This window comes from Arachis hypogaea, chromosome 10, assembly GCF_003086295.3.
Source record: "Arachis hypogaea cultivar Tifrunner chromosome 10, arahy.Tifrunner.gnm2.J5K5, whole genome shotgun sequence".
In the NCBI taxonomy this organism is placed as follows: domain Eukaryota; kingdom Viridiplantae; phylum Streptophyta; class Magnoliopsida; order Fabales; family Fabaceae; genus Arachis; species Arachis hypogaea.
The window spans coordinates 86,591,225-86,602,924 of record NC_092045.1 but is presented as its reverse complement, the minus strand read 5'-3'; the positions used below and the strand labels follow the sequence as shown (position 1 = coordinate 86,602,924).

Sequence of the window (11,700 nt, the reverse complement as noted above, 5' to 3'; positions counted from 1 at the left end):
TTTAATAATAATTATAAAAATTTATATCAAAATTTTATTTTTAAAATATATATTTAATATTTAATTATTTTTATCGTATTTTTAAACTTTTAAAAATTAATTTGTTGCTAGTATTTTGGAATTTTTTTTATCAGCGAACCATCAATCGTATACTGTAATTGTGAGTATGTGGAAATACTGAAATAGCAAACAATGGAAATCATTAAAAAAGAGAAGGTGCGGTGCGGGTGCGGGTGACTGGGTGTGGTAGTAAAAAAAAAATATTGAGACAAGAGAGAGAGAGAGCCTCACATGGCATATGACATGTGAGCAACAGCTGTGTGTGTCCACTGTCCACTCCTCAACTTGATAAATACCCTTCTCACCATCCTTACTTAGACTTTTGACTCTCTTTCTTTCTCTAATATTCACATCTCAAATCTCCCAACACACTCTCTCTCTCTTAGACCAGAGCTTCTGGGAGCTCTTTCTCTCGCTAATGGCAGAGCTCAGACCCTAATCCCAGCTACCTAGATAAGCCCATACACAATACACACAAACTTCTCTCTCTATCTCTCAAGCTCAACAAAAAACATGAAACCTACACTCTACACTCGCAACACCTCTCTCTCTGTCTCTGTCTTTGTTTTCCTCATCGGAGTGCTTTCCGTACAAGTGGCAGTGGCATCGTCTTCACCCTCTTCTCCTCCGCGAGACCCAACTCATCAACTCCTCAGCTTCAAAGCCACTCTCCCAAACCCTTCCCTCCTTTCCAACTGGCTCCCCAACACCAACCCCTGTTCCTTCACCGGCATCACCTGCACCACTACCGCCGGCGCCGGCGCCTCAGTGACAAGCATAGACCTATCCTCCGTCCCACTCACCACCAACCTCACCGCCGTGGCAACCTTCCTCCTGCCACTGGACCACCTGCAGGTGCTGTCCCTGAAATCCGCCAACCTTACTGGCCCCATTCCCTCCCCTTCAAACTCGTGCTCCTCCTCCCTAACCACCATAGATCTCTCTCAAAACGCAATCTCAGGGTCCCTAAACGACATGTCGTTCCTGTCGTCGTGCAACGCGCTCCAATCCCTGAACCTCTCCAACAACCTCCTCGAGTTCCCCGCTAACGGTTCTCCCAAATGGACACTCCGAACCGGTAACTTCCTCAAAGTAGTAGACCTCTCCTATAACAAACTCACCGGCCCCAACGTCCTCCCTTGGATCCTCTCCACTGGCTGTACAGGTCTCCGCACGCTCAACCTCAAGTCCAACAAGCTCACCGGGGTAACCGACTTCTCCAGTTGCCGGAGCCTCCAGCATTTAGACCTCTCCTCCAACAACTTCTCCGTCGCCATTCCCTCCCTCGGCGATTGCTCCTCCCTCCAACACCTCGACCTCTCTGCCAACAAGTACTTCGGCGACATTACACGTGTCGTCTCCTCCTGCACCGAACTTGTTTATCTCAACGTCTCCGGTAACCAGTTCTCCGGCCCTGTTCCCTCACTCCCCACCGGTTCGCTCCAGTTTCTTTACCTCTCCGGCAATCACTTTACCGGTCAGATTCCGGTCGCCATGGCGGAAGGTCTCTGCTCTACGCTTGTTGAACTCGATCTCTCGTCCAATAACCTCACGGGTCCAGTTCCCCACGAGTTCACGTTGTGTTCGTCTCTCATCTCGTTCGATATATCGGCTAACAGATTTACCGGTGAGTTACCGATTGAGATTTTTGTGAAAATGGAGGGGTTGAAGGAGCTTTCTGTTGGGTTCAACCAGTTCGAAGGGTTGCTCCCAGAGTCATTGACGGAGATGGTGAGTTTAGAATCCTTAGATCTGAGTTCGAACAATTTCTATGGTACAATCCCAAAGTGGCTATGTCAAGATCCTAGGAATCGTTTGAAGGAACTGTTCCTACAGAATAATCACTTCACGGGTTCTATTCCGTCCACTCTCAGCAACTGTTCTAACCTAGTGGGATTGGATTTGAGCTTCAACTACCTGAATGGAAGTATCCCTTCCACTTTGGGGTCACTCTCCAACCTCCGAGACTTGATCATATGGCTGAACCAGCTGACTGGTGAGATTCCGCAGGAGCTGGGTAACATAAAGACGCTACAGAATTTGATCCTGGACTTCAATGAGCTAACAGGAAGTATCCCTGCCGGTTTAAGCAACTGCACGCAGTTGAATTGGATTTCCCTTTCAAACAACATGCTCACGGGGGAGATCCCTTCCTGGATTGGAAAGCTTTCGAATTTGGCGATCTTGAAGCTTAGCAACAACTCATTCTCCGGCAGCATTCCGCCAGAGCTGGGCGACTGCCACAGCCTGATTTGGTTGGATCTCAACACCAATAAGCTGACCGGAGCAATCCCGCCCGAGCTTTTCAAGCAGTCGGGGAAGATTGCGGTAAATTTCATCAGTGGGAAGACTTATGTTTACATAAAGAATGATGGGAGCAAGGAGTGCCATGGCGCCGGGAACTTGCTGGAGTTTGCGGGGATCAGCCAGAAGCAGCTCAACAGGATTTCAACAAAGAACCCCTGCAACTTCACCAGGGTCTATGGAGGTAAGCTTCAGCCAACGTTTAACCATAATGGTTCCATGATCTTCTTGGACATTTCTCACAACATGTTGTCTGGTACGATTCCTAAGGAGATTGGTGTAATGTACTATCTCTACATTCTCAATTTGGGGCATAATAACATTTCTGGTAGCATTCCTCAAGAGCTTGGCAGCATGAAGAACCTCAACATTCTTGATCTCTCCCACAATAGGCTCCAAGGCTCCATTCCACAGAGCTTGACTAGTCTCTCCCTGTTAACAGAGATTGATTTTTCTAACAACTTCTTGGCCGGGTTGATTCCCGAGTCCGGTCAATTCGACACCTTTCCGGCGACAAGATTCCAGAACAATTCTGGTCTCTGTGGAGTGCCTCTTCCTCCCTGCACTGCCGACTCAGGTCTCGGTGGTGCTCAGAATCAGAAGTCTAATAACAAGAAGCAGGCGTCTCTTGCAGGGAGTGTGGCCATGGGCTTGCTATTCTCCCTCTTCTGCATATTTGGTCTGATGATTATCGCCATTGAGGCTAGGAAGAGGAGGAAGAAAAAGGAAGCGGCGCTCGAGGCCTATGTGGAAGGAAATTCGCATTCCGGCACTGCCAATGGTGGCTGGAAATTGACAAGTGCCCGGGAAGCTCTGAGTATAAACCTCGCCACATTCGAGAAGCCTCTAAGGAAGCTTACATTTGGAGATCTTCTGGAAGCCACCAATGGGTTCCACAATGATAGTCTTATTGGCTCTGGAGGGTTTGGTGATGTGTATAAGGCTCAGTTGAAGGATGGAAGCCTTGTTGCCATCAAGAAACTGATTCATGTAAGTGGACAAGGAGATAGAGAATTCACTGCTGAAATGGAAACCATTGGGAAAATCAAGCACAGGAACCTTGTTCCTCTTCTTGGATACTGCAAGGTTGGGGAAGAAAGGCTCTTGGTATATGACTACATGAAATATGGAAGCCTTGAAGATGTTCTGCACGATCAGAAGAAAGCCGGCATCAAGTTGAATTGGGCAGTGAGGAGAAAAATCGCAATTGGCGCGGCTAGGGGATTGGCTTTCCTTCACCACAATTGCATCCCTCACATCATTCATAGAGACATGAAGTCGAGCAATGTGTTGCTAGATGAGAATCTCGAAGCAAGAGTCTCCGATTTCGGAATGGCAAGACTAATGAGTGCAATGGATACACATTTGAGTGTTAGCACACTGGCAGGAACACCGGGTTATGTGCCTCCAGAGTACTATCAAAGCTTTAGATGCTCAACTAAAGGTGATGTCTATAGTTATGGCGTGGTTTTGTTGGAGCTTCTAACAGGGAAAAGGCCAACAGATTCAGCTGATTTTGGTGATAATAATCTTGTGGGGTGGGTGAAACAGCATGCAAAGTTGAAGATAAGCGATGTTTTTGACCCTGAGTTGATGAAGGAAGAGCCAAGCCTAGAGATTGAGCTTCTTCAGCACTTGAAGGTTGCATGTGCTTGTTTGGATGATAGGCCTTGGAGAAGACCAACAATGATTCAGGTCATGGCCATGTTCAAGGAGATTCAAGCAGGTTCAGGGGTTGATTCACAATCCACAATAGTCACAGATGATGAAAGTTTCAGTACAATTGAAATGGTAGAAATGAGCATTAAAGAAGCACCATGAGAATTGGATTGTATTAGGCACTAGGCAAGATTCCGGAGTCTTTAATCTTTTGTCTTTGTTGGAACAAACAAAAGGAAAGAAGAAAGAAAAGCAGGAGATGATGATGAGGATGATACAACAGAACTCAGCCCCTTCAAAAGTTTTTCCTTTTCCTTCTTCTTAACCTCATTCAATTCATTTTCAGATAAAGAGAGGAGAAAGCAGATAATAGACTGGGATTTTCTGGGATCTTTTGATGTATGTAGTCTCGTTATTTTTTATACGTATAAACAGTTGTTTAACTTGTATATAAACATTTTCAGTTGTTACCTGTTATTACCACCTATGTTTCTTTCTTTCTTTTCTTTTTCTTTCTATTTTGCAAGTACTTTCGGATATAAACCCTGAAAAAGGTTTCTGTTTGAATCTGAGACATCAGTGAGTGATGGTGACTAAGTGGAGGATCTTTTGGCCCTTTCTTTTAGCCTCTGTTCGTTTTGTTTTTCCCCTATTTGATCAACACCAAATTTTGCTCCAATATGAGATTACATAACATTTCTTTAAAATGAACATACATAACATCATTTTTCTTAATGGCGAAAATTCATTCCCTGCGCTTTTCAAATATTATTCTGACCCTTCTGACGCTTCTTATTTTGTTTGCTAGTTAAAGGACTCTATAGGGAAAAAGCATCACCATATGCTAATTAACAGTAATAGTAATCTTCTTGAGTTCGATTAAATAATTTTGGCCTAATTAATTTCACGCATCTTAGGAGTCAACATTATAGGCTGTCCATATTTATTGTAGCATCTATCTGCGTGCTACTAGTACTATACAACTGTTACTTTCACATCAATTTTTTTTCATTCGTGAATTTTCTTCACTCCAAACCAAAAAGAACAGGTAGATTAGATATGCCAATTGAATTTAGAAATTGCTGCTATTCATTCGGTTTAGCCATCCGTGTCTTTCTTTTAAGCGTGCACGTTTTCTTGGATCAACCTCAAAATTAAATGCTTGATAACCCTGCTTTTTGCAACTTGACAGAAAATTACAAAAGATTTTCTTTTATTTTTTAAACTAAAATATACTCCCAAGTTATGCCGCATGGCAATAATTTGATAAATGTATTATAAATTAACATGATATCGTAAAATAAGCCACTCAAGTATTTCTTAAAAGAAAAAAGATTAGGACCAAAAAGTAAGTTATGAAAAGATGAAAGCATGAGAGTGCTGGACCAAAACTTGACCTATGCAAACAGAATGCTGCGGTAATTATTGTCATAGGATTTTTGGATGATTAATTTGTTAACAGTTCGGACCACAATAACATAATAACAACAGATTAAGAAGCTCACAACTTGCCCACACTTACTACAGTATCCAGTAGTACCAACAACACTTATGAGGGTTGAAAAAAAAGGGTCCCAAGAGTCATAATTGCAAACCTTTTACACACGAATTTAGTATTTTTCATAATAATTACCAAGAATCTCCAACTCATGAGTAATTTCTCATTTCTGATTAACAAAATAAAAGAAGTAAATGAATACATTTTGTCTGTTGTTTCCATGAATGTCGTGCAATGCACGTGATATTGATCATAGATGCGGTAAAATAATTACTTTCTCTGTGACTGGGGCAATGTGCCCCTCTAGTGGCCATCTACTAATATACACATCAACATACAAATAAATAAAAATTCAACTGCAAAGTATGGTATCCAGTAGTAGACGAAGACAAATATTTTAAATAAATTACCCGTACTAATAATATGTATATAACAAGGGTTCTCATTCCGTTTAAATGTATCAAGGTTACATGTGCACTTTAACTTTTTGTGTGTGTCCCTTTGCATGAGAGGGAAAAACATTTATTTATGATATTTCCTTTATCAATGTAAACACTTTGAAATATGAATTGGGGGGGACACATTTGGATAAGAAAAGAGAGTTTTGAACACAATTCTTTGATTTGAATATACATAGTGATGAAATTAAAATAGCAAAGAATCTGAAGGAAACAATGTAGTAGCATTTATTATGTACATGTATATAGTAATTTTGAAGCACAAAGGAAACCTCCTCCTAGTTGCTATATTAAATACTCATCACCCGTTATATTATCAGTGGTACTTTCATAGCTCAGAGACTCAGACTTAATAGTTTGCGCATAATTAATGTTGCTTTTTGTTTTCCTCTTTCTATTTTTATTTTATTTGTGTTCATCTGCTGTCTGTTTCTTGTTCCATTGTCTGGGTTACACATCTCTGAAAGAGTTGGAAACACTTTTAGTCCCTCTATAATGTCACTAGATTTAAATATATAATTGAGTTTTGCTAATAACCTTAATAACCAATATCTTTAGTAAGATTCTTTGTAACTTTCGATGCTTGTGTAGCTATGAAAGCACATACATAGGGCACGGTTAATTAAATTACCCACCAATTATTATTATTCGGGATATTCCCCTAGGAATCCTGTAAGTAAAGGTATGCTTTTTTAGTTTTGAACCACCCCATATATGATCCACGGTAAGAAATTAAATAAGGGTAAAAGCTAGTGTTCCAAATTCCAATAGTCTTGTTCCTTCAGCAAGTGAAACAACGTAGACAGAACAAAAACGTAGCAAGAAAAATCAATCACGGAAAGTGGTTATGCCCCTTTTGAAAATATGAAAAGAAAAAAGGACAGGGAATCGTATGATATTGATCCGTGGAATATAATTGGAAGTAGTTGCTATATTGTTGGATCAACGCAACGAAAGCATGTGTTATTGAAGTGTGACAGGCGCATATGGGATTATGGGGTGGTTTGACCCAAAAGTAAATATAGAATTTGATTCGACGAAATTAAAGTATTTAGAACTTAGAAGAAACAGCAGCCGGTAGCATTATAATTACATGACATGGTTTACAAGTTTATTCATTCGTTTAAAAATTCTGTATATATGCAATAATTTATTAATTAGTAAAAGATTCTTAAATAGAATTTAGATTTGTGATGAATTAGATTTTAATTTGTTAGACTTTAGACTATGGAATATGATAGATTAAAAAGGATATAAATAAAAGAAATATATATTTTTAACAAAATATTAAAGATTTAAACTACATTTTAAATATAAAAAAATCTTAAAACTTTTGACCTAACTATCTTGATATTGAGGTGGCTATAAATGAAAAAGATTAGTTTTGAGGTTTGACGAAAAATACCCTTAAAAAAAAAAAAGAAAACTAGTAGGTTTAAAGCAAGTTGAAATAGGAAGGGTGGTTGTGCTGATTGGAAGATTGGTGTGGTTGTGAGAGCTATCAGAATTCAGAAACACACGCGCTTGTTAAATATTTGACACGTGGGCCAATGGGCCAACTAGATATGTCGGAAAACGAAGCATACAGCCTTACAAGTTACAACCTCGCCTTTGCAATACCATGCAGTCGCTTTTCGGGTCCCACCTTATATCTATGGAAAGGATTTCAAATATTCTAAAAACAGTTATTCTAGTGATGTTAGTCCTTAATTTTAAGTAAGGTTGAATTATTTTATTAGTTCTTATGATTTTATAAAAATTTTAATTAAATTTTTATATATTTTTTAATTATATTTTTATATTAATTTTTTTAATTAATTTTTTTTGATAATAATTAGTTTAATTATATAAAAATTTAATTAAAAAAATTAGTATAAAAATTCAAATAAAAAAATATAAAATTTTAATTAAAAAAATTAATACAAAGACTCAATTAAAAAAAATATAAGAATTTAATTAAAAATTTTATAAAACTATAAGAATAGAGTGATTAAACTTAATTTTAATTATAAAAAATATATATGATATATATTAATTGAAATTAATAATTAAAATTATTTAAAATATTAATATTTTAAAATATTTCAAAAAATTTATATATATATATATTGACTTTAATTTTATAAATTATTTTTAAAATTTAAACAAAAATAGATTTACTAATTTTCAATTAAAAAATATTGAATATTAACGGAAAGAAAAGGAAAATAAAAGTGTGCAACTGATTTCGTAAATAAAAGAATTATTATAAATAGCTTATTATTCGAATAAACTAAATACCATTTTCAGTTTTTATTTTGTTTATGTGTAGTTTTTGTTGAGAAAATATTTTCATGCAGTAAGATTCATTCCATAATACAGTCATCAGTTTGTAGTCAACAGATATTTATCAACACAAATTTGACAGGCAAAAGTAAATTAAACAACACCTTAAAATAAATTTTTTTACAGTGAGAAGTGTGACATGAGAAATAAAAATGAAAATGAAAAGAGGAGAGAGAAAAGAGAAAAGGGGGGAGGGGGGGGGGTCCAAACTGAAGAACAAGGATATGTCGACAAAATGCAATGGTGCAGTGTAGTACCAGAAGAAGGGAAGGGTGTGAATTTACAGCTTGTTTTATGATTTTAATTTTTTAAGTGTTAAAAATAAGATTCTTTATAATTTTAATGTGAATGTAAAACGTGTACAGTGAAGGGAGTGTGGTTTCCGTTGCTACTATTGGTCGAAAGTCACAACATTTAGAATTTGGGTAAACTAGTCCTTGAAAAATGGATAATTTTTTAAATTTATCTTTAAAAAAATTTATTAATTAAATTAATTTTTCAAAAGTTACAAGTTAATTGAATTTGTCTTTTAATCACTTTATTAATAATTTTCATCAATTATTAATAATGTTAAATTTTAATTATTAGTATACATTATATTTAACATGTCTAATTAGATGTTAATTAAATAAATTTATAAAAATTTATCAATTTAATTGTTAGAGTATATTCGAAATAGAATTTATATAATTGAAGAAATTAATTAAATTAATATATTTTTATAAATATATTTAGTACGTATTTAATTTTCAATTAACGTTTTATATCATTAATTATTGATAAAAATTATTAAACTGAAGGACAAATATAATTAATTTGTAATATTTAAAAAATTAATTTAATTAAAAAATATTTTAAAAATAAATTTAAAAAACGTCTTATTTTTTAAAAATTAATTTGATTATTAATCCTTCAAAGTTTTCATCTGCATATATATAACTGAAATTGCAAGATGGAATAAAATCATATGGCAATTTTGATAAAAACTTTTAAGAGTTATTTATCTATATCTTTTATAAAAATGTTTGATAATTAAAGAAAATTAGTTAAAAAGTAAAAATAGTCAAAATTTACATTATTTAATATTTATTAATTATCGCGACAATTAATGAATACTAAATAAACTAAATTTTGGTTTTTTTTTTGTTTTTCTTATAAAATTATTAGTTAAAAATAGCTATATATAAATTTATATCCTAGTTTGTCTTATACATTCTTTTTCCTTTTTTTTTTGCCTTTCCATTTTTGTTCTTGTCAGCTAGAGAGCCTACAGGGACAATCTTCATGTGAAGTTATAGAAAGATTGTTGCCTAATCTGTCAACAGTGTAATGTAATGAAATTGATTAACATGCATTTTGGTAGAATTTACCCAATTAGAGATAGATTCGAAAATTTTAACATAACGGGATCGAATTTTAGATAAATTTTGTGCTGTTGTCGGGTTCCGGACAGGTAGGATTCACGGGTGAAAGAGTGAGAACGCCCTGACCTTGATCGCGCTGGTTGCAGACTTCACGAGCTGCCGAGCACTTGCCCTGGTGAGAGGATGAGGGGGAGGGCCACCTGCAAAGACACTCCGACGCTCAAGTCAGCTAGTGTGCAGGCGGAGGAAAATGATGTGGAAAAGTGACGTACCTCGGGGGAAGAGCCAATCTTCCCCTTATATACGTCAGTTGTGGGCCCCTTGTGAGGACAGGCCCATATCCCCAAGGACATTGTCCTGCAGCCGCGTGCAGGTCGTACAAGACACGTGTCCGAGTCGTTCGAAGGGCGAGGAGCCGGGCCGGGTGGAGCTCGGGCCAGGGCCGACCCGTCGGGCGTTTGGGCCGGGCCGTAACAAATTTTTTTATTAATTTTTATTATATTTTCTAATCTATAAAAATAAATAATATATATTATTTAAATTAATTTTTTAAAAATGTATTAATATAAATTATAAATTATAAATTTTTTAAATAATTTTATTTTAATATTACAGTCACATAAAAAAAATAATATCAATAATATATTATAAAATTATAAAATATTAATAATTTATAACATGTTTAGTTAAAAATTATCACATATTTTATTAATTAAAATTAATTCTTTTAAAAATTTTAAAAGATTTGAAAATAAATTATTAATTATTTAAAAGATACAGTAATACCCTTATATAATATAAAATATAAGATATTTTTATAAATTTTTTTTTAACAACGTAAATTTAAAAGAAAATGAATATTTTTTTTACAAAAAAAATCTAAAGTGTAACATCCTTACTATTTAAATGTCACATTTTCGGCTGTGCCACTTTGATAGTAAAAATATTATGGCGACTTCTATATATATTTAATATTAAAATAGGAGCCTTTAACTCTAAACCGTATCACTGTTTTTTTTTTTTTGAAAATCCGAAAGTTGTTTTTCTTTCTTACAAACATGCATATACAGACATACAAAACTTCTTACACAAGTAACTTATAAAAATCATATATATACTTATCATTACAATTACGACTCATATCCCTCTTACAAGAATATAATTAATAAAGGCGAGGAAAATATATAACATATGTATACAAACAGAAACAACATAGCTAAGAACTTAGTAAAACTCCGTAAGCTTCTTCGTTCGTCCTGAAAAGAGAAGTCTGTAAGGGGTGAGAACATCGTCATCGCAAGTTCTCAGTAGAGAATTTAAGAATTGTCATTAGATGATATGTATAGACGAATAATGAATTTCAAAAGTAAAGATCATCGTTCGGATAAACCTTTTCAAAGCCACGACATTTATTTATCCAAAATTCAAAGTTCTCTTCTTTAATATAAGAATTTCAAAGGTCAAATAATATCTCATAACATAATCAAGTACGACCTCCGGTCTAATACAAAATCAATTCACAGCCTCCGGTCCAACATGTAACAAATCTCGGCCTCCAGCCCAACATATAAACAAATCTCCGCACATTCTCAAAACAGAATCAGTCACAGGTACAAATAATACAAGGCAAACACAATCAAAGAACAGCAAATACCACAATTAACAGTTAAACATGATTCATCAAATAGGCAAACCATAAACACTTAATCACACCTAACCCAATAGAAAACAAATGTAATATGATACATGCCTGTCTTACTGGCCATGAGTTTACGTATCGGTTAAACTTCCAGAACCCGACACATCCAGCAGCTAACCCAGACATTTTTTCTCTGAGGTTTCTTATATATATGTATCGCAGGGTTGAGTGTCCTGTACACCTCGCAAGCAGAATTTCTTATATACTTTTAGGGTGAGTATCTTGTACACCTTGTCATTAGAGATACCCTCACATGATTGAGTACCTTGTGCACGTCGTAGGGTTGAGTGCCCTATGCACCTCGCAGGCAGAATTGCCTGTATATTCGCAAGA

At 35.6% G+C, this 11,700-nt stretch overlaps 1 protein-coding gene and 1 long non-coding RNA gene across 2 annotated transcripts; one reads left to right on the top strand and one right to left on the bottom strand.

Annotated features, from left to right (window-relative positions):
• The first annotated feature begins 333 nt into the window (after positions 1-333).
• LOC112715854 (brassinosteroid LRR receptor kinase) lies at positions 334-4,506 on the top strand. Its single transcript, XM_025767669.3, has one exon. The coding sequence runs from the start codon at positions 574-576 to the stop codon at positions 4,183-4,185; it is 3,612 nt and encodes a 1,203-aa protein (XP_025623454.1). The 5' UTR covers positions 334-573; the 3' UTR covers positions 4,186-4,506.
• A 6,259-nt stretch (positions 4,507-10,765) lies between these two features.
• LOC140175504 (uncharacterized) lies at positions 10,766-11,481 on the bottom strand. Its single transcript, XR_011866322.1, has 2 exons — positions 11,419-11,481; positions 10,766-10,924 (listed from the first exon to the last, which is right to left on the bottom strand). It is a non-coding gene; the product is annotated as an uncharacterized lncRNA (long non-coding RNA).
• Positions 11,482-11,700: the final 219 nt, after the last annotated feature.